The sequence below is a fragment of the Anopheles coustani genome, chromosome 2, assembly GCF_943734705.1.
Source record: "Anopheles coustani chromosome 2, idAnoCousDA_361_x.2, whole genome shotgun sequence".
Classification (NCBI taxonomy): domain Eukaryota; kingdom Metazoa; phylum Arthropoda; class Insecta; order Diptera; family Culicidae; genus Anopheles; species Anopheles coustani.
In genome coordinates, this window is record NC_071289.1 from 72064158 (window position 1) to 72084581 (window position 20424).

Genomic DNA, 20424 nt, shown 5'->3' on the forward strand with positions numbered 1-20424 from the left:
CTCTCTCTCTCTCTCTCTCTCTCTCTCTCTCTCTCTCTCTCTCTCTCTCTCTCTCTCTCTCTCCCTTTCTCTAAGCTGGAGGGAAACGACCTGATAAAAGAAACATCCTTGCAGAGGGTGGTTATTGTTGTTTATGTAGGTCAGGTTTTGATAAAAAAAAAACAGAATTCTCAACCTTACGCCCCGGAACCAATCTGCAATGTTTCTTTATTGTCTTCGATGTGGAATCGATTTCAGCTCCACTTGTTTTTTTTTGCACCAAAAAAAAGGTTCATTAGATTCAATTATCATTCGTAAAGAAGCGAGGAAAATGTCGAGCGAATCATCCTAAGCGTTGTTTGTAAACATCACCACCAAAGTTGTGGTGCCTTTTTCTACTACCTCATCATCAACAATCTCAACATCAACGAACCCCACACGCGGAACGAAACGGTAAACAACATCGACCGCACTCTACACCGCCGAAAGCGCCCCCCCGGCATGCGTTTTCCTTGGCCCTTTCCTTTCCAAACGGGTTTACATTATGGCACGAAACGAAAACGAATTCAATTGTACGTTTCAACCACCGCCGAGACCACGTGTTGAATGCATAATTTTCCTCCTCTGCCGACGACGACGACGACGACGACCCCACACGTATACGTCGTTCCGTCGGAGGCACACGCCGTCTCTGCGTGTGTGCGTGAGGCAGCGAGAAAAGTGCAGGAAAACTTATGTACGACTCAAAGAAAACCCGAACGAACGGGAGCAGTCTAAACAGACACACACAAAACGGTCGACGGCGCGTTTGTAGGGCACAACGATCGTTTCTCCTACTTTTCCGCTATGAATGGCGGAGACGTTGAGCAAAAAAAGACTATCGGAGCAACAGATGAAATCCGGCGAAACCCGGGTTCGGCGGATGTTGCCGAGCGGAAGTGCACACGGCTTGGGGGAAGAGAGGGGGTGTACACTATGGCCTGCGCATAATGCCACAGGTTGAGCCACACCGAGTTCGTCGTCGATGGTCGGGTCTCACTGGTGCGACACTGACGTACATAAAACAAAAGTCCTCGATTCATGGACGATGGATGTGATGGTGGTTCCTGGTGGCAATGGAAGACAAACAAGCGGACGACAACATACAACGAACTAGGACGATGATAACTTCGTCCGTGGAAGTCATATGCACTCCGGCCGTCCATCACAGCACGATCCAACATGTGATAGAGGCGAGTCAGATGGAACAAGTTAGCATACGGAGACCACCACTTGTTTGTCACGCTCTCGAAACGACCATGACCATGGCGTAATACACTGACACACCGTTGGCCGGGAGTCTAATTTGATTACTCCACCAAGCTGGAATCAGAGATCCATTTATTGTTTTACAACTGTATGGGAAAATCTTTTTATCCCCTTTCCTCACGGGATTAAGATGTTATAGCGTCCATTAAAATGAAGTGTGACGAGAAGCTCTCCAACACCAAAAATGGCGATCACTTTTAAGATAATCAGAAGAGCGTGGAAAATATGTATACCAAAACGGACTGCAACTCTAACTAATAGAAGATGGCAACTTCTTGCTTCTTTTACTCAAAGTCAGTCTGGGAAGTATTTGTCATTGAAGTACACCGAAGTGCACAACTGCTGAAGCCCTACGTGAACCGAACAGTGGTGCGAACCGTGTAGAACATTCCAAGATATATTACACACATGTCCAGCACCGAGGAGTTCTGCCGCTGGTACTGGATGTTCGTGCGCTGAACAAAGGCATCGATGTACGAAAACCTCGTGTGGAGGCTACACACTGGAGCGTTTGGAGGAGATAGCAGCGTCGGGGCCTGGGATTTCTGCCTGCCCGCAACTTCCCCGTCCACTGCCGTGGGGATTCGTTTTCCGTTCTCACTCCCGAGGAGCCATCACACACTTGGTTTGGATCTTTTGCTGCTCTGCTTCTCCTTCTCTTCCTCTTCCCGGTGGTGGTGTATCGTGCCACCACACCGGATTGTAGCCTCCGGGAGCCATCACCGTTGTCGTAATCGTGGCACGGGTTTTCCCCGCGATCGTAAACAGGAGGCTACAGCGAGCGAGCGAGCACACCACGACACAAACCAGCTCCGCGCCACGTAGCGGGAAGAGAAAGAAGAAAAAAAAACCGGAACGCGGAGGAGTCGCGGATCGACACAGAAACCGCCCCGAATGTGCTACTGCGGGAAGATCAAGAAGAACAGGTATCCTCCGAAGGGAGCAAAAAAAAAAAAAGAGCGATGGAGTTCAGCTCGGTGACTCGGTGTTCTTTTCGGTGTTGCCGAGCAGGGGGGGGGGGGGGGGGGAGGGGGGGCCTCTAGAGGAACGAAGCTGAGCGCTATTAGTAGCACCAACCAACCAACCAACCAACCATCAGCCAAGAGTGTGGCAGCTGGAATCGAGCGCAGCTGCCAGGCGCACAAGTGTGTGCGCGTCAATTCACACACGTTGGCGCGTGACAGAGCAACAAGCAGCAGCGAGCGAAGAGGAGGCGCCCGCGCTAGGGCGCCGTTCGCGAGAAATTCAGCAGCGCACACCAGCGGTGACCTTGGAGGCGGTCGCACGCAGCGCTACGATGGCGCTGCTCCTACCGGACTGGACCGAGGTCCGCAGGTCGGCGAGGATCACGGGGGCATTAGCGAGCTTCGGTCTTACCATCATCATCATCATCACCAGCGCAGCAAAAAGGAGGTTCCCAACCCAGGGGGGGATTACTTACCTCCACCGGTCATGTCCGTGTCGTTCAGGTTCAGTCCAAAGTCGCTCTGGTCATGTTTCTGCTCGTGGTTCGCCTTGTGGTTGTGGTTATGGTGGCTCACATTGTTGTTGTTGTTGTTGGCGGCGGCGGATTTCTTGGACGTGACCAGCGAGATCGGGCCTCCGCCTCGGGCCGACGAGAGGGTGGGTGAGGTTCGCGCACCGGGAACGCTGGTGATCGATACCTGCCCATTGACGAGCCCGCTACCCCCGAGGGCTGCTTTGCGCTGCTGCTCCTTGATCTGCTGCTCCTTGATCTGCTGATGGCGCTGGATGAGGTTCGCGAGCGCCCCGGTAGGGGTCGCCAATGGTGGAACCGCTCGGTTACGCTTGGCCGACGATGATCCGGAGCTGGGCGTGGTCGTGGTGGAGTTGGTAGTGGCTGCCGCTCCGCTGGCCGTCGTCAGCTGGAGGGCGCCCGAACCACCCGACCCACTCATGGCGGCCGCCGATCGCTTCAGGTTGGTCGCATTAAGCCCCGAGTTGGCTTGTAGTAGCAGCTGCTGCTGCTGTTGTTGCGATTGCTGGGCCGCGTGTACGGCAGCTGCCACCATCAGCGACAGGTTGGCGGATAGGTTCGGAATTGAGGCCACCGCCGAAAGGAGCTTCTCGTCGATCGGTGAACCAGCGCCATTGCTACTTCCGCTTCCACCACCACCACCACCACCGGCAGGCGCTCCGCCAGCTCCGGTTCCATTGTTTGTCTTCGTTTCATGCGTGGCCGGGTTCACCGTTGGGATGGAACCTTTTTTAAGCCTATCGGAGGTCCAGAGTCCAAGGGGAAAAAAGTATCAGGAACCCCCGACCACAAAGAGAGCCACCACGCGAGTTGGAGATAACACGGCCAAGGTGTTAATAGGCGTTCGTGCCCGATTTTTTCGTACAGGTTGCCGAGGTTGTCGTTTTTTTCCCATCATCCATCCAAGTCCAAGTGCCCGGTGGAGCCAGTGTTTGGTCGTTGTCGTCATTCCCGGGCGAGACGACGGGGGTTTTTTTTTTTTGAGGTTGTCGTTTCATCAAGCCAAGTTGGTGTCGATTCATTTCCATTACATTCCGTATCGGCAAAGGGTCCGAGAGGGTGGGTTTTTCGATTGGGTGATGTTGGTTTTATTTATTTTTTTGTTGCACCGATACCGTGTCCGTTTACATCCGTGTTGGCGCAGCACCAGGCAAGGACAAACCGTACGCCAGCGGGGTAGCAAGCAGGAGAAAAAGCGCATGTAAAGAGAAGAGAAGGAGAAATTAGTTAAAATCATGAGTAATGGTTGACGTTAATTTTGAGTCTCTTTTAAGTTTTTTGTTGGTGCTGTGCCCAAATACGGGCCCCCACTTGCCGGATCCGTAACCAACCAGCGAGCCAGCGGGACTTTGGACCGAGGACTTTGCATACACCAAAAAAGGGCACTTGCCAACCACGAAGACTACGAACGTTCGAGACATCCTCCTTCTCGCAATTAGAGGACACCGCCGGATGGCCATTTTGTGAGTCTTCGTTGGCTTCTTTGCTTTCCACAGAGACCAGGCTGGATCAGGCTAACCAAGACCAAGGTGGATAGAATGATAATTTCCAGTTGAGGCTTCCAAGAGACCACGTCATCCCGAACCAACCCCGGGGTGGTTCTCGTATGCCAGCGCGACCGTATCGATTGGTGCACCACCACAAGGGCAGCGTGGCAACCAGGGTAGGCAACCCAGCTACCTACACACACACACATACACACACACAATCACCGCCGGCCGAAGGGTATACTACTCCGGGTGGCGGCGCAGCAAGTAGTCGTCGTCGCCGAAGAACCTCAAGCGAAACCAACCCAATACACCAACCTTCGAGAGGCAAGACGTTTAAAACACCGTTCGAGGCCAGCTGGTGAGGGGGGGAGGGGTTTGGAGGAGGAGGAGGCATCGACAAACACGTCCGCTCGGGCTCGGTCCGCTCGGGTTCTCTCGGTTGGCTCGCAGCACCAGTTGTTGGCTCCTGGGGTTGGCGATATATATATATATATACCTTTTCTGTACCTGTTTTTTTTTTCTTCTTGTCCTCCTGGGTTTGACATTGAAGGTGGTGCTTTGCCGGTGCTGCAACTTCCACGCCAACTTGGAACCCGAATCGGTACGGTCGAAATAGCAAGAGTGTACCACCGGAAGTAGTGGCCGCACTCACCACCACCGCCAAGCCAAGAAGTGGTGGTGCCTTTGAAGATCGCAGGCCAGAAGATGGTTATAGCGTTGAGCCTATTGGGTTTTGGAGTTCCCGATAGGCCAACGCGTAGGTGGATTCGATGGATGGACATGCCAACGGACCGAAAAGGTGTCATTGATGGACGACGAATCGAAAGGGAACGACACCGGATCTCAGCTCTCAGAAGAGGCAACCAACACAAAAAAAAAAAAAATGGCGAAATCTAAGTGACGGTGAAATATTGGAAGTTGTCCGGAGGAGTTGTCCCGGCGGCTTGGGACCGGGCTTCGCAACAAAAGACGAAGGAAAATAAAAAAAAACGGGAAAGACGGAAAAAAAACTTCACTCCGGCGGGGGGAGGAGGACAAGGAAAAGGAAGCGGCAACGGTTGCTCCGCGAAGAAGGTCAGTCAAATTAGTCCCGCCTGCTGCCCAACGTTGGTTGCCAGCGGCCCAAGGAATACCCTCCTCCCGGTCCGTCCACACGCGGGGGAAGGCTTCGCGAAAAAGAGATGGTAAAGGAATGAGAGAGGGAGATACGGTGGGAGACGCAGAAGAAAGAGTCAAGGAAATCGATTACCATTAAGATCTCCCTCGGCGTCCAACGACGTCCAACGACGACGACGACGGCGTTCGAGATGGCGATGCCTTCTTCCGAAAATGCCTTCCCCGTAAGTTATTTTACAAAACCGTTTTCGCCGCCACCAAGAGAATCACCACCTCCCACTGCTCCCCCTCCCCCTCGGGCTTCGACCGTTTTTTTTTCTCCCTTGCTGCAGGCAGGCGCGGCTAAGGCCCCCTTAGCGTTTTTCTCGCGACGGTTCGGGGTGAGTTATTTTCGGGGGAGCCTTCTCTCTTTCTCGCGAGAATCCCGCATATCCGCGCGGCGAGGTGGAGGTATTTTTTTGTTTTGCCTCTGCTACCTTCTCCCTCCTTCCTTGCCCAATCCATCCTCTCGTGACGCATCCGCCAACATGCCCGCCTGCCAACAAACCCTAACTCGATTTCGCTCGCTAACAACCACGCACCCTTCGGAGGCCACCCCTTCCGGCGGTTTACTGCTACTACTACTACTACTACTACTACTAATACTGCTACCACCAATGCTGGCTCGCTGGCTAGCTGGCGGACTGTGTCCGGCTGGCTAGCTGGCTGACAGGCAGGTCGTCGTCAATATATATGTCCGCCGTGCCTGCCAGCGTTTCATTTTCTGCTCAAACTTCTGCTCCCCTTCGTCGTCTTCTTCTTCTTCTTCTTCTTCTTCTGCATTACTTTGCACCCCAATCGCCACCTTATATCGCGCGCGTCGCATTACGCGCGACTGGCCGCGAGTAAGATACGGAACACCCGTGAGCCACCCCTAAAGGGGTAGGACCTGTTGGGAAGGGGGGAAGGCTGGGGGAAAAAAAAGAACACACTCGGGTACGGGGACGTATGACGACCGCGTGTGTGTATGTCTGTGTGTCGATCGCATGTGCGTACCGTTTTCCTCAAACGTATCCCGAGAGATACCGAGCTGGCCCGCCGGAACGGATGAGGCGACGATTTTTGCGATCGCTCGATCGTGTCCCTCGCACCCTCCCCCGGTACCGCCTCCAAACCCTCCAGATCTCTTGGTTTAGTTTTGTGCGGTTCGTGGGGAAAAAAGAAACCCTCACCGAGCGATCCGATCTTCATCTTCATCAGCACCATCTTCTCCGGAGGTGCTCGAGGATTTTGGGGTGATAAAAAAGAAACCGATGGTTTCGGGGCCTCGGTACGCCCAAAAGGGAAACACACACACGCACACACCACTCCCAGGGCGCACTTTTTATCAGTCGCTGGCATTGTCACGGGTAAAGACGTCAGCCGTTCGAGTAGTGCTTCCTGGGCAAGTGACGTCACCCACGACATCCTCGTACGCAGAGGTTAGGGAAGGTGGTGTGGTGTCACGTACAACAGTCCCTAGTGGCGTATCGAGATGGAACCAACAGCCACGTCGGGTCCAAAGGTTCACCCATCATTCAGCACACAACAACGCGTACAGCAGGGGGTTCGTAAATGTGATCGCGCCCCGTCCGGTCATCAGATCCGGTCCGGCACCAGCTGCCGCTCGGGAGTATGGTATAGGCTTTGGTGGCGATGATCATCATCACCATCGCCATCACCATCGATCGAGTTGGTAGTTGGGTCCAAATCCTGCCCTCCGGAGGTAAAGGAGCACCCATAGATGGTGGATGGAGAATGTAAGAAAGAGAGAGAGAGAGAGATCGCTGAAGACCGAAAAGGTCTCCCAAAAAAAGGCTTCCACGGTAGAGGACGGGACGATGGCGACCCCCGAGAAGACTCTCGGCTTTGGCTTCTCATTCTCACGCGTTCATCCCTTGGCGAGTCCTCGCCGCCGCAGCTGTACCCCGCCGGGAGTCGGCCCGTTTTGTAGTCCAAGGATTCCAAGGTGGACCCTTGGTGCGCTCACACTCACACGTACCGTTCCGTCCGTCCGACCAACCTTCGCCGTCGCCACAAGACTTTCAATCTTCGACGTAGGTACACAAACACGCACGCAACATCCGAGTACCGAAACTTACCCTTGGCTGAAGAGGTTGGGATTGTTAAAGTCCGTCGGCTGAAAGTGGTCCGAGCAGATGCGGGAACTTTTGTACAGGTACTCGGGCCCGTTCTCGTCGTACTTTTTGTAGAGCTCCGGTCGGCTGCAGAAGTCGACCCACTTCTTGCATCTGGAATCGAGAGGTAGAGAAGAAGAAGAAGGAGGAAAAGAATTAGTTACATCGAGGGGGTAGTTTTGACAATTTTCCCAGCGTAATGTGGTGTTGGCTTTGATGGGGAGGGTTTGGTAAAAAAAAGGATGCAAAACAAGGAGCCTCGGATAGTCTCCTCACACACTCCACGGGAGCTTGGCGCGCCTGATGGCACGCAGCGATTGCAGCGGAGCCTCGTGATCACACACATGCGCGCGCCGAGCTGATTGAACCTTGGGTAAGTGATAAGCAATTAGTGGCACTACCCTTGCGCTGTTTGTTGCTAAGAATCCCCCGCAACAAGTGGGAACTCCTAGGGCTGGATCGATGGATTTTGAACGATCTTGTTGGAGAACATCCCCCCGCTAGAACGAGAATGCCTCCCTGCTGCCCAAGGTTCCCTCTCCCTGCGTAAGTCCCACCCCGGACCACAGCACGCTCGCCCTTTGTCGCTCCCAAAACCCCGGTCGGGCCTCGAGGGATCTCGGGTACGGCCATCCCCTGCTTGGTGGTGCCTGGTGCGGAAAGAATTTCGTAATCATCGCCAATGAAAAAATCCAACAGCGTGCACCGCACCATGGGCCCCCCCCCCTCCTCCCCCGCGGGTTGGACGTATGCGACAGATGACGCCAACAGGCAGTACACCAGGCACACACCAAGCACACCAACGTCGCGAGAGTGTCGACGTCGATCGAGCGCGGCTCAACAACGCGCGCGATCACCGTCGGCCAGGAAGGAGTGCTGGAAGGTGAATGGGGTGGAAACGGGTGGTACTGGTGATGGTGATTGGTCCGAATGGGGCACAATGACCGCGACAGAACCGAGTGTGGCGCGACTGACTGCGACTCTCAGCGCACGACCTGCAGAGTTTGCCAATGATGTTATACAGGAGGCACACAACCATCCCTCCCCCCGCGAAGGGCGGTAGAAGCGCATGGAAGCGGGAGGGGGGTTGGGAGGGTCCGAGCGCGACACAGTTAGCGGCTGCTGCGAGTGCACAGGGAGTGAGAAGCACGAATGCGAAGGAAAAAAAAAGGTTCAACCCAAACCGAAACCGAAACCGAGAGCGCAGCGCGCACAAAAACCCCCCTCGCCGTACGCAACCCCCTTGCCACCCCTTCCCACCCCACACACCCAACGGGCAGAGCAGACCAGGGTCGATCGGTCGGGCCCGGTCGGTCGGTACACCACTTGGAGGACTTGGTTGGTTGGTTGGTTGGGTCGGGTTTTTGGTGCCGTGTTGCCGCCACCAGCGAAACTCGTCGTCGCCGTCGGTCGGGCGGTTGGTCGGTCGGTCGGTCGGTCGGTGTGTGGCTTCTTCTCGAAACTCCAACACAGCGAAACGGGCGGCGCAGCGAACGAAAGCGATTACAGTGCGCTGCCGCCGCCGCGAGGCCGGACCTTTACACCGAGATACACCGAACGCACCAACAAACCCGTGAAGCGTGAGATTGGGGAAGTGATGATGGAGGAGGAGGAGGCGAGGGCGGGGGGTTACGGTGCACATATACACACACACGCGCTTGCTCGCACGCTGGTAGGGTAGTTCACGGGCAGTTTTTGCTGGCCCCCAACACGGGAGAGTCCCGGGTGAGACCGATAAGAAAAACTCGTTGGAACCCGCCCCGAACGGCCCCAAAAGGCCGCCCCATGTGATGCGTGCGCGACTCGTGACGGACGTCAGCGGGGTTCGTCATCAACAAATTTAAAGGAAAAAAAAACAACCACACACACACAACACACATCCTCCCCGTCCTCCCTGCCGTGGTGGCACCAGTTGTCCTGCACAAGCTGTTTTAATTCGCCGTTCCAGAACATTTGGAGGGTAACGCGGGTCAGGGGGGGATGGATCAATATTAGTCACGGTGTGAACCTCTTTTTTCAGCCAACCTCACCCCGCTCACGTAGTACCCCGCTGAGAAGTTCCCAACGGAACCCCAAATGTTATCAGACTAATAACGATCCTTGCGTCACTGTAGCGACTCTGATAGGAAGCAAGCTGGTCTCCTCCGCCTAGATGCCTGAATAGATGCAACTTCGAAGGAGGTATCAACGACTCCATATTGCCAGAATACCCAACATTAGTAACTTTGCGATATTGAAATCCTCATTCAGAGAGGTTGCAAATGGATCCCCAAATGTTATCAGACTAATAACGATCCTTGCGTCACTGCAGCGACTCTGATAGGAAGCAAGCTAAGGTCTCCGCGTAGATGCTTGAATCGGTTCAACTTTTGGTGAGGTACTGCCACCGTCTTCAATGGCCGGAATACCCAATTTTGATCACTCGATCGTGGACTTCTCACCAATCTCATGGGAAATCTTCTAAAAACCCGGTCTCGGACCTGGAGCTTGCTGTGGGTTGCTATGCTGCGCGCTCAGTCCAAGGTCCACCAGCTGGGCGCAATGGGTTTGTAAATGCATTCCCTCCCACCCGCACCCCCCTGGTACTCCCGCCGAATGATGGGTTTAATTTAAAATCCACGCATCAGCTTTCAACCGACTCCGCGTGTACTCCTTGACCGAAGGAAGGCAGAATGTCGAATGTCTATCGAAGGCAGCTCGCCATCTGGCTCTCTCACGAACGCCTCCTTGGGTCACCTGCGTACTGCCCCCGGGTGATAGGGGCTAAGGGTGTAATTCTGGACCGTGTGGGCCTTGGTGACGGTGGCGGCGGCTTACGATTGTGCGGAGATGTGCGCGACACACAGACACACGATAGAGGAAGGACAACCAAGAGTTGTAGAGAGAAGAAGAACGAGAGTGATGGTGGATCGGTGTCGACGACGTTCGATCATCCTCCGGCCGCGAGAGGCGACACGGTGGCGATGTTGTTGTTTTTACTTGCTCTTCTTCTGCTTCTGATCTCGACCCCGCCGCGTTTCACGGCGTTTCGGCGAAGTGCACACGCAGTCGGAACGCCTGTGTGAGCTTTCTTAGCCTTCTTCGCATGCTCTGCCACGGTCGGGGTTCTTCTTCTCGACACCTTTTGCTTTTCGCTCACTGTCCATGCACATCTCGGGTAGACCCTCTGATCGCCCATCCCCGGCACGACAGACCGTGTTCCGAAGGGAATGTTGGTTTTGAAGGGGGAGAAAGAAAAAAAACGGAACCCGAACGGCAGCAGCTGTCGTCCGTCGTTTTGGGCACAAAGCGCTCATCCGGGCGCTACTTCTCCCCTTCGTTTGGTGAAGAGGATAGCGCAGGAAACGGCCATGCATCGGGCATCTCTCAGGACTCCCGGCGTAAACTCCCAAAAGGTTATGGCTACACCTCGATCGAGTGCACCTTTTGTTTTCCCTCCGTTCGGGAAAGAAAAAAAAAAAACCGGGCAGATCCTGTATGCCAAGGTGGCCATCATCAGGGTACCGGTCTTAGGTTGGGCACGATTTTCAATCCCCCCACCGAAATTTCATCACGCTGGGAGACGACGCCGAAAAGAAATGGTGGAACTTGGTACACTTCGGTGAGCTTTGGTACGCCGAAAGGGCGTCCGACGAGACCAACTGGGTTTTTTTCGGTTTTCTTTCGCTTTCTTTCCCTTCTTTTTCCTCGCTTGGCCCGGGGATCGCATGCACCCGCCGGAGCCACCACCAGCAACGAACAGGAAAAGGAAGAAGAGCACACCAGCGGTAGGCAGCTGACGATGTTACCCAAGCTGCAGCCTGCTAGCCAGGCGCATACCAGGACCCAGAGGCGAACCAGACCCGCAAACCGAGGCCTCCGTCGCCATTTTGGACGCCGCCCTTACCCAACGGAAAGGAAAGAAAGAAAGCAAAAAAAAAAACCCGCACGGAAAGCTAACCAACTGCCTGGTGATACTGCCCCGAGGATGCCGGAGGACACACACACACACACACACCTGCCCAAACTGCTCGTGCTCGCTGCGTGCAGTCGGGACAAGTGGCCAGGCCAGTTTTACCGGATTGCAAACACCTACCAGCACCGTTCGCCAGGGGCATTGACGGGGGTACCCGCATGGCAAGGTACAGTCCTCTCCCGGTCCAGGGCCAGACACCAGAGAGTTTTCTGGAAGGAACCGCCAACCCTGGGACTACCTGAAAGACATCGTAACCAGGGGTAAGTATCCGATGGCTTACCTCTTCGGAGAGTAGAAACTAGAGGTAGATAAACCGGGCGATATTTTCCGATCCGACTTTGAATGTCCTTAACCAAATGGTTTCCTTTGGAACTCTGCCAAATTTATTCTGGACCTATTGGGTACTCAAGTTTACCCCTCCACTTCGTTTTTTAGTGAAATACTTGGAAAAATTACACATTCCAGATTTCGTGGGCCTTTGAAAAAACAAAACACTACTCACATTACTCACATGATAAGTCCCACAACCTCGGGGCAAGGAAGCGAAGAAAAGAGAAGCAAGTGGTACATGGGAGGTCAAACTATTAATCAGCATTCATCCCAATTCTCCACCCGGTTCCAGCTGGCTGTGTCGGTGGCAAGAACAAAAAATACCTATGGAAGTTCCAGCACAGTGTACTGATTGAGGCGTGAGTCATCCCAATCAACAGCCGCGAGCAGAGGAGGAAGATGGCTGGATGGCGTAGAAATCGCCAGATCCGCACGCGGGCACGTACGGGCCATGAATCTTGGGGCGTAAAGCTGTCGCCTACTGGTAGCCTGGCCTGGCGGCACTTTTGTTTCCGGGATTGGGGACGGCGGTAGATTATACGGCCGGGCGCGGTTGGTTAACTGGGCAAACAGATTCAGGTGGCGGTGTCGACTCAAAACCCACGCACGGCCATCAGTGCCGGGTGTTTGGGGTGGCCATTGGCTACCAGGAAAATCACTTAACCTCCGCTGAACCTTTGCGAAAGGGGTAATACATTTTCCAACGAGGTACTTGAAAGGACTTAGCGGGTTTATTTTCAGGCAGCTCATGGGAACTGCTACCTAGCGGATTTACCAGCCTATGGCCTAGAATGCAGCTGTTTGAAAGAACGATAAGCAGAGGACTTAGGGGGAAAATTCTCAGACTATTCTCCATCCCCACGGACTAAACAGCTTTACAGCTCAAAAATACATCGGATCGATGCTCCAAGTGATATGTTTTCCTCCAGAATTTCTTTCCATTTCTAGAAACATGTAAACTAGGACTCCGTAAACATCTGACGCATCATGAATGCCAAATATTGCTACTCCTACAAGAGGGATAAGGGCATATTTTTGATTTCTGACCAATCTGCCCTCCACACTGAAAGTCAAGGTGGGAAAGGTATGGCGGCGATGCTTGGAGGGTAGCGAAAGAAATATTTCCTGGAAATACCATATTTGTTGGCGCGTATGATAGCACTCCCGGTAGGATGATAAGGGAAATCAACACACTTATGGTATAAGGGGGCAAAAAAGTACCAGCAACGGTCCGTCCATGATTATCCAGAAATCAATATGACGCCAGTCATCCGATCGTTCAGAGGTCCAGATATAGCCATATCAAAGCGTACATTGTAGTACGCAAAAGCTCGATCGTGTTTTCGTGGTTGTTCTGTCACTACACAACCAGCACGATCAACAGCATCACCATCAGTGTGTGACCTCGTTCTGCCCGGGCGCGTTCTTGATTGAGGCTCCCAAAAAACAAACCGCCCTCTCGTGGCTCTTTACGCCGATTGCCTTTGGCTTGAGGTTACCAACTAACCACTCCAAAATGCCCTTGTCACATTAGAAGAGAGATAGAGAGCGAGAGTAATAGTTGCACGATCGATCACCGAGGGTGCGAGGCTCGGGGTGGTAGACACCATCGTTCGGCGATGGTATAAAACCCAGCGAAATACGCAACGGCGATGAGCTCCATCCATCGGAAATAGCAGGGCAAGTGTTTGTGAAAAATTGCACCCCACACCCTCGACTTCCTCGTCCCTTGTTGCCTTGGCAGTAGTAGTAGGGGAGAGTGAGGCAACATCGACCGGTGGGATGTTTTTGCAGAAAAATATCCTTAAATTAAATTGCATGTGTTTAATTGTAATGATGCGATCGACCAGCTTTAATTTATCGAGCCACGTATAGAGTAGCATACGAATGTTGAAGAACTGGTTAGCGATATCTTCTTCAGGCAGTGCTTAGATGAGGCCGTTAGCCATGGGGTAAAATGAAATGTCAACACGAAACATTACTGTGACTAATAGCCCAATGCGTTCCTAACTAGTTCCTGCAAGTATATTGAAAACATGTTTAGATTTATTCGTGAGGTTCAGGTCTCACAATTCGCAATGACGCGTGTAATAGTCGTCTTGGAAATCTTTGTTTTAATGAATGTGTAATCGAGAAATTAGTGTGAACCGAAATTTGGGAAGTTAGTCACGAGAAAATCGGTTCCCGCGGAGGGTGCACATTGCCTCCCCTTCTCCTACCTCGGTATCACCCGATCGCCCTTGCCAGGCACTTCCAAGTGGATGAGGAGTTACGCGTGAGTTCGACCGGTGGATCATACACAGCCCGCTCCTCCACCGGGCTACAAAACACCGCGGCAACGCCGTAGGGCACCTTCAGCTTTTTTCCTCTCCACCACTCTCTCTTCCCTGCCCCAGGTTGGTGGAGTTTCGCTTTCCATCATTGTCTCGCGATTAGTTCTGGAGGAATGCTACTGCTGCTGCCTGGCGCAGGGCAAAACAAGCACACATACGACAGCTTCTTCGGCTCACCCAAGCCAGAACGCCAGGTGGTGCATTGGGCATTGGGAATGTGTGGTTTGGTGAGCTGTATGTGACCGATTGTTTGTGAGGCGCTTCGAGGCGGCTCAACTTGACTCGCAGCTCCCCCTCGGTGCAGCCGCCGACTCCAAGGGAGCGTGTGTGTGCGCGCGATAGGGTGGTGGAAACGAGCAGAGGAGGGTGAGATGAAGTGGGCCGCAAGTGCTAGCGCGTGATATCAGTGTGTTGGCTGGCTTGCGCGTTCGCGTTCGTCCCCAACCCCTTGACGGGAGGGGGTGCGGAACGCGATTGCTGAGGGGGAGTCAATTTGGTGATGGGAGCTGGATGATGACGGTGATGACGATGGAGCTGCCATTGCTACCAACACCGACACAGCTGCAGGGGGAGGGGGGCCCGGACTCCGAACACTCCTCCCCCCTCCCTCCCCTGCGCACAATTGCGCCGCTCCAATCCACGCAGCCATTTTCCAGCGGTTGGGTTTTGTCGCGGGGCGTGCTGGCGATACGCTGGTTGGTTCTCTTCCTTCCTCAAGCCACCCTCCTCCCATCCCTCCGCTACCCCTAAACCGAGGCTAACCGACGGGGGTGACATGCCGACTTCGAGGAATCAAAAAAAGAAAAAAATGTGAAACCTCGCGACTGACCACCATGTCGTTTTGCAGGGCGGTACACACGGCGATGTCAGGCAGCTGCACGTTGATTGGGAAAACCCACCTACATGTTGTGCGCGACCCCTAAGGCCCGATCGAGGTACGGTGCGGTAAGAGGAAATGAGCCCCCCCCCCCCCCTTCCCCCCTCTGCCGCTCCCCCCACGGAATGGCGTTCACTCGTCCACTTGCGTTGCGTGAAACCTGTGGCGCAAACAAGATGTGCGGATGCGCGTCAGCAGGCAGCAGCAGCAGCACCAGCGAGCGTGCCCAGGGCCGGATGAGCGGCACTACCACCAACACTAGTGTGTGCGCGCGCGCCCGCCCGTGAGTACATCAATCGAGGGCTCGCGATCGTGGCGATCACCATCATCATCATCATCATCGTCGTTGTGCTGACGATGGTGGTGCCAATGGGATGTACCCGGTTGGTTCGGTTGGCCACTTGCTGCTGTCGTTGCTGCTGCTGTTGTTGTTCTGGCTATTACGAACCGAGAACGTTCGTCCGGCTTAGTTTTGAACCACCACCGGATGCCTCAACCGCTCGCCACCAACTCCGGAAAGGTTGCGTCGTCGCACGGTCGACCAATGATGTTCCTGGAAATTCGCGTGGCCTTGGACTATCGGTGGAGTTGGAAAGTCCAGCAAACGTGGCGGGAACGTCGTCGTCGAACGCCTTGAAACGCGTCTCCATGATCTCGGCACGGCTTCGGACCGAAACCCACACTCTGAGTGCGGCACACATCAGCACAAAATGGGACCACAACCATCCGTCCCTCAAGCAATGCGCGCTCGGTGTGCCGCCAGCTAGCTAGTCCGGGGCCGGGTTGTTTTGCTCGCCTTATCGCAAAGTAAATTCCCCTTGGCCGCGACTGCAGCGCTGTGTCTGCGCGCGCGTGTGTGTGACGGTTTGTATGTTGCTGCCTCCGACCGCCGGGCTTGCAATCGAGCCAACCCTGGCGGAACCTGAGCCCTCCCTGCCCGAGCGGAAGAGTGAGTGAGCGGATATTTCCGGCGCGCTCGAACGAAAACCCACCGCCACGATGGATGTACGGGCAGAACCGAGTCGGTTGAAATGGGCCTCGGGGCCGCCAGCACTGCGCTGCCGCTACCTGGGGCGACCCTTTTTTCTTCTTCTTGTTGCCTGGAGTTCGGTGCCAGAAGTGCGTCGTTTGCGAAGCAGCGCGTCCGGTTGTTGCTGGCTATTCCAACCCTCCAACAAGCTGGTTGGCTGGCGTAACGAAGGGCTACTAGGGTTTGCCAGGTCCAGAACCATCGCACACACACGCGTACATGGACACGCTGAACGCTCAATACAGAGGGGTTCATCATTCCGAAGTTTCACTCCTGCACACCATATATCTCCCGCCGGGGCGTTTGTCGTTTGGTCCCCCCGGATGGGAATAAGCCGAGCATTCCAACGACCGAAACGGAACCCCGAAAATGAAAGCATGAGAGAGAGAGAGGAAGAGAGGAAAAAAATGAAACACCAACATTAAACCTAACCCGCAGAGCCCAAACTTTTCGAGTCCCTCGACAGCGAACCAACATGGCGGGATTGGGAATCGGCTTGGCCCGGTCGAGCGCAAAAGGTCGATGCCGGGGTCTCGTAGAGGTGGAAGGAGCAGTGGGAGCTCCAAGAAAGTCCCAGAAACCTCTGCGGAAACACCGAACCGAAGAGGCGAACGGCGAGGAGCAGACGGACGCGACGATGTACCCTGGTATACCGCCACAACATACGGCGCGCATCGACGCTGGCGATGATGATGACGGCAGATGGTCCTTTTTCCGAACTTCCTTTCCCTGCTATCCTGCCTGCCTGCCAGGATGCCTTTCTTCCGTGTCCCCTTGGCGTACAGCCGGGCGCAAGCTTACGCTCTCGGTTCGCCTTTTCCGTCCCAAGTCCGGGCGAAGGGCTCGCTCGTTCCTTTTTGCGCTAGCGACGGCGCACTCGCCCGTCCCCCGGGGTTCCCTGGCCCTCGCCTCGCGCGGTACCATCAAGCCTCGGGTCCCCTTTGCCTGGTGGTGCGTGTCCCACACACACACACACACGCGCGCGGGCTCCTTTTCTTTATCACGCTTTCTCTCCCGCTCTTTCGTCTATCAAATTGACGCCGCAGGTCACACAGGATGGCCGCCCCGAGTCGTCGTCGTCGGTTGGATGGTGGTCGGTCGGTCGGTCGTCCCTAGTTCCAATGTTTCCACCTTTTTTTCTTTTCTTTTCTTGGCTTCTTTTCCTGCACCGACGCAGCGGTTTTCCCGGGTGCTGTAACGCGGCGTCGACCTCCAATCGATCTGCTGGCGTAGCAAATGCGACTTCCTTTCGGCCAGCCGATCCAGATGACTCCTTGTAAGGAGAAATTGTGTGGCAGAAATGCCTCGCGTAAGAAGCACTCAATGACAAGAAATTCTGAATACCTGAACTCTAAGCCATGCGGTCTTCGAGTAAAGTGGTTTTAATTTAATCACAAATATGTTCATTTAACTAATCCCATTAAAAGGATTCCAAAATCTCTTGGTGAGTCCCAACAACGCGCGACACAGCAACCAAAAAGCCAGTTCTTTCTTCCGCCCGAAAACGCGATCGGGATGCCGACAACCGCCATTACGGTTTTGGAGTTGCCTTCGAGAGCGACCGAAAGCAGCATCAAATAACCAAAAAAAAACTTCCACACAGGAGGAAGTATGCTGGCGAAACGAGGCTGACGGTCGGCCGCATCCGCTCCCGGCCATCGTTTGCTGGTACTTTTTCTTTGTCTTCCTACTGTTGGCCGATGTGTTTTTCCCCCTCTACTTCTGCCGCTGGGTGAAGGGAAAACGGGCCGTGGGCTTACGCGGACGACAGGGGCTGGCACATCCGGAGTGACTCCGGTGTTGCTGGGAGAGTCGGTCCAAGACGCACTTCGTTTGCCACAGTTTTCTTGGAGTATGCGACCCTCGGTGTGGTTTGTTTTCGTTTACGTTCAACATTCGTTCGTTCGGCTACTACTTACAGCTCGGCGTCCCGTGGAAAGCGGAAGTACGATCGGGTGTTGGTTTGGTTGAGCAGCTGCCGGTTGCGGCAGCCAAGGACGAGACAGTGGCTTCCGGAGATTTTCCCCATCGCAAAAACTAGCGTTTCCGCGCACCGATGATGTGTAATCCTTTTTGTACCGGAAAGCACCCTCTCTTTGGGATGGTGAGGTTTTTTTTTTGTTTTGGGCAGCGGGAAATCCTCGCACAATTTGTTCCAAAACAAAACACAATATCACCGCACACTTGATAACAAGAAATTCAACACTTCACACACGCGCTTTACAGTAAAACACACACACAGGCACCAGGTAACCGGGGCTGGCAGGTAAGACGTTGCCACTACCAACGCCTACTGTGAAGAAAAGGTACGGGGATGAATATAAGATTACCCTCGGGCCGGTTGGGGGGTGGCTGTCGCGCTGAGGGCACAAAACAATGCACTGTCGTTGTTTTTGGCCTGGCACACACTCACACACATACACGCACACACGTGCCCTTGCCAAGGAGGATGCGGTGCGTTGGGTTGCGCCAGCGTTTTTGTTTCCGTACCGGACCAGCAGAGGAGCAGATAGAAGAACCCTCATGCACACACACACACTCCTTGGACCGCGGATGGACGGATGAAAAACAAAAAAAAAAAACGGGTGACGGAGCGGTGGAGAGTGGCAGGGCTTCGGTTTCCCCGCTCACCGTTCGAACAGAAGGTGCGTCATCAACCACCGACAAAAGAGGAGCGATATTTCGCGTAGGCTGCTTGCCGTTGAGCGGACGAACGGGTCGCTCTTTGTCTGTGGTGTGCCCCGAAAAGGGATGGAGAGGCGCGAGACACTTCCGACGGCCCCGGGAGGACCCTCGACGCGATGTGTGGAAAAACGGGCACCAAAGACGACGGATCCAAGCAACCGTAGCGAGGCGATGGATAGAGCTGGACCCGGGCGAAGGGAGGATGATGCAGTGTGACGCGGTAGCCTCCGGCGGGGCAGGGAACGAATGGCTACCGGCACAAGGTATTTCACATCGCAACAAGAAGAACCGCTGACTGACAACGATGTGACACACTGGGGTTTCGACCGACGGCGCGCTTGCTCTTCTCGCTTCGCGTGTCGCTCTGTTTCGGTCGCTCCTCCGGCCCTCCGATGCTGATGTGCCCGGGGTGCCCCCGGTAACGACGACGATGTGCCCGCTTGCGGCCCGCGCGGATGATGATAATGATGCCAACAGAAACGGACACCGACGAGGCGAGCAACACGCGCGTGTGTGTGTGTTTTTTTGTTGTTGTTATTGGTATGTGCCTGACTCGTTTGCTCGCGTTTCTCGCGTTTCGGTGGCGAGGTATCGACGGCCACACAACACAGCTTGAAGACCGGGGCGCCATTTCCGGAGCGGTTGCTGACGACCTCCACAGCACGCCGGATGACGCAGCTGATGGGTCGAATGGTCAGTGGCATACACACACACGAGCGCGCGTTGGTCATCGGGAGTGCTGGTTGGCCTCCTTTGTTGTTCGCTATGATACGGTTGGTTATGGCGGCTCCCATGGTGATATGAAGGAAATAGGAATTTTTTTGCTCGGTGCTGCTCTCAACCGAGTCCCGGAGCTGCCCGGGATTCCGGAGTCCCGGGTGGGACCACCGGAGATAAATAATATCGAATGATTGGAAATATACTACACATATCCCGACGCGGAGGTTAAAGCCCATCGAGTGTGTGTGTGTGCCTGTGTGTGTGAATATTGCTTGCTTGTATATAAATATTCGGTAATGATAATAAATTTATTCGCCATCGGCTATCGTACGCCGGACCCGGACACCCGAAGCCGATGCAAGGGAATTAAAAAAAAAAGGGAACATAGGGCACACCCGCACGCACTGGGAGTCACTAGAAACGAGGTTGGTTTTTTCTCCATTCCCTTCGTCCTTCGTCCCAACAGTGGTCGGGAATGTGAAGGTATTATCCTGCACCCGACACCCCGACACCACGGATCGTCCATCGGTCTATCGCGTTTTTCCCCTCGCTGAGGGGGTGTCGATGGTGGAGGGCAGAAAAACGTGGTGCGCGGGCGCACCGAGACGGGGGACGAGGGAATACGAAAAAAATACGGCTTCATTTTTTCCCCCCCACAGCACTCCGCACTGCACTACCCAAGTCACGGGATGTGAATTCTTCTCGTTATCTTCCGGCACGGGATAGTGCACAAAACGCATCAAAACACTCCTCAGGCAACCGGCGAAACTTACGGCGCACGATTGTGGACACTCCGTGGCGAGTGCGTAAGCGTGCAACAATGCACCACACCGGAAGGTCGGACGAAATAGGAACAGCGGACGCGAAACGCACAAACACGCTAGGGAACTGCTCCGAGAAAATGCGTCCACTCGCGGTCGGAGGCTCGTACGAACTGAAGCGGCCGA

At 54.4% G+C, this 20424-nt stretch overlaps 1 protein-coding gene across 3 annotated transcripts in view; it reads right to left on the minus strand.

Annotated features, from left to right (window-relative positions):
- LOC131267633 (mucin-21-like) overlaps positions 1-20394 on the minus strand; it is a 28046-nt gene extending 7652 nt beyond the window's left edge. The window contains exons 1-4 of one of the 3 annotated variants that reach the window (XM_058270557.1): positions 20251-20394; positions 17992-18277; positions 7512-7661; positions 2729-3522 (exon numbers count right to left, since the gene is read on the minus strand). In XM_058270557.1, coding sequence (XP_058126540.1) covers positions 2729-3522; positions 7512-7661; positions 17992-18101 — 1054 coding nt within the window. In that variant the 5' untranslated portion in view covers positions 18102-18277; positions 20251-20394. Of the gene's footprint in view, positions 1-2728; positions 3523-7511; positions 7662-17991; positions 18366-20250 lie in introns of all 3 variants that reach the window. The other 2 variants (XM_058270556.1, XM_058270555.1) reach the window with 2 other exon arrangements.
- Between the last annotated feature and the right edge of the window lie 30 nt (positions 20395-20424).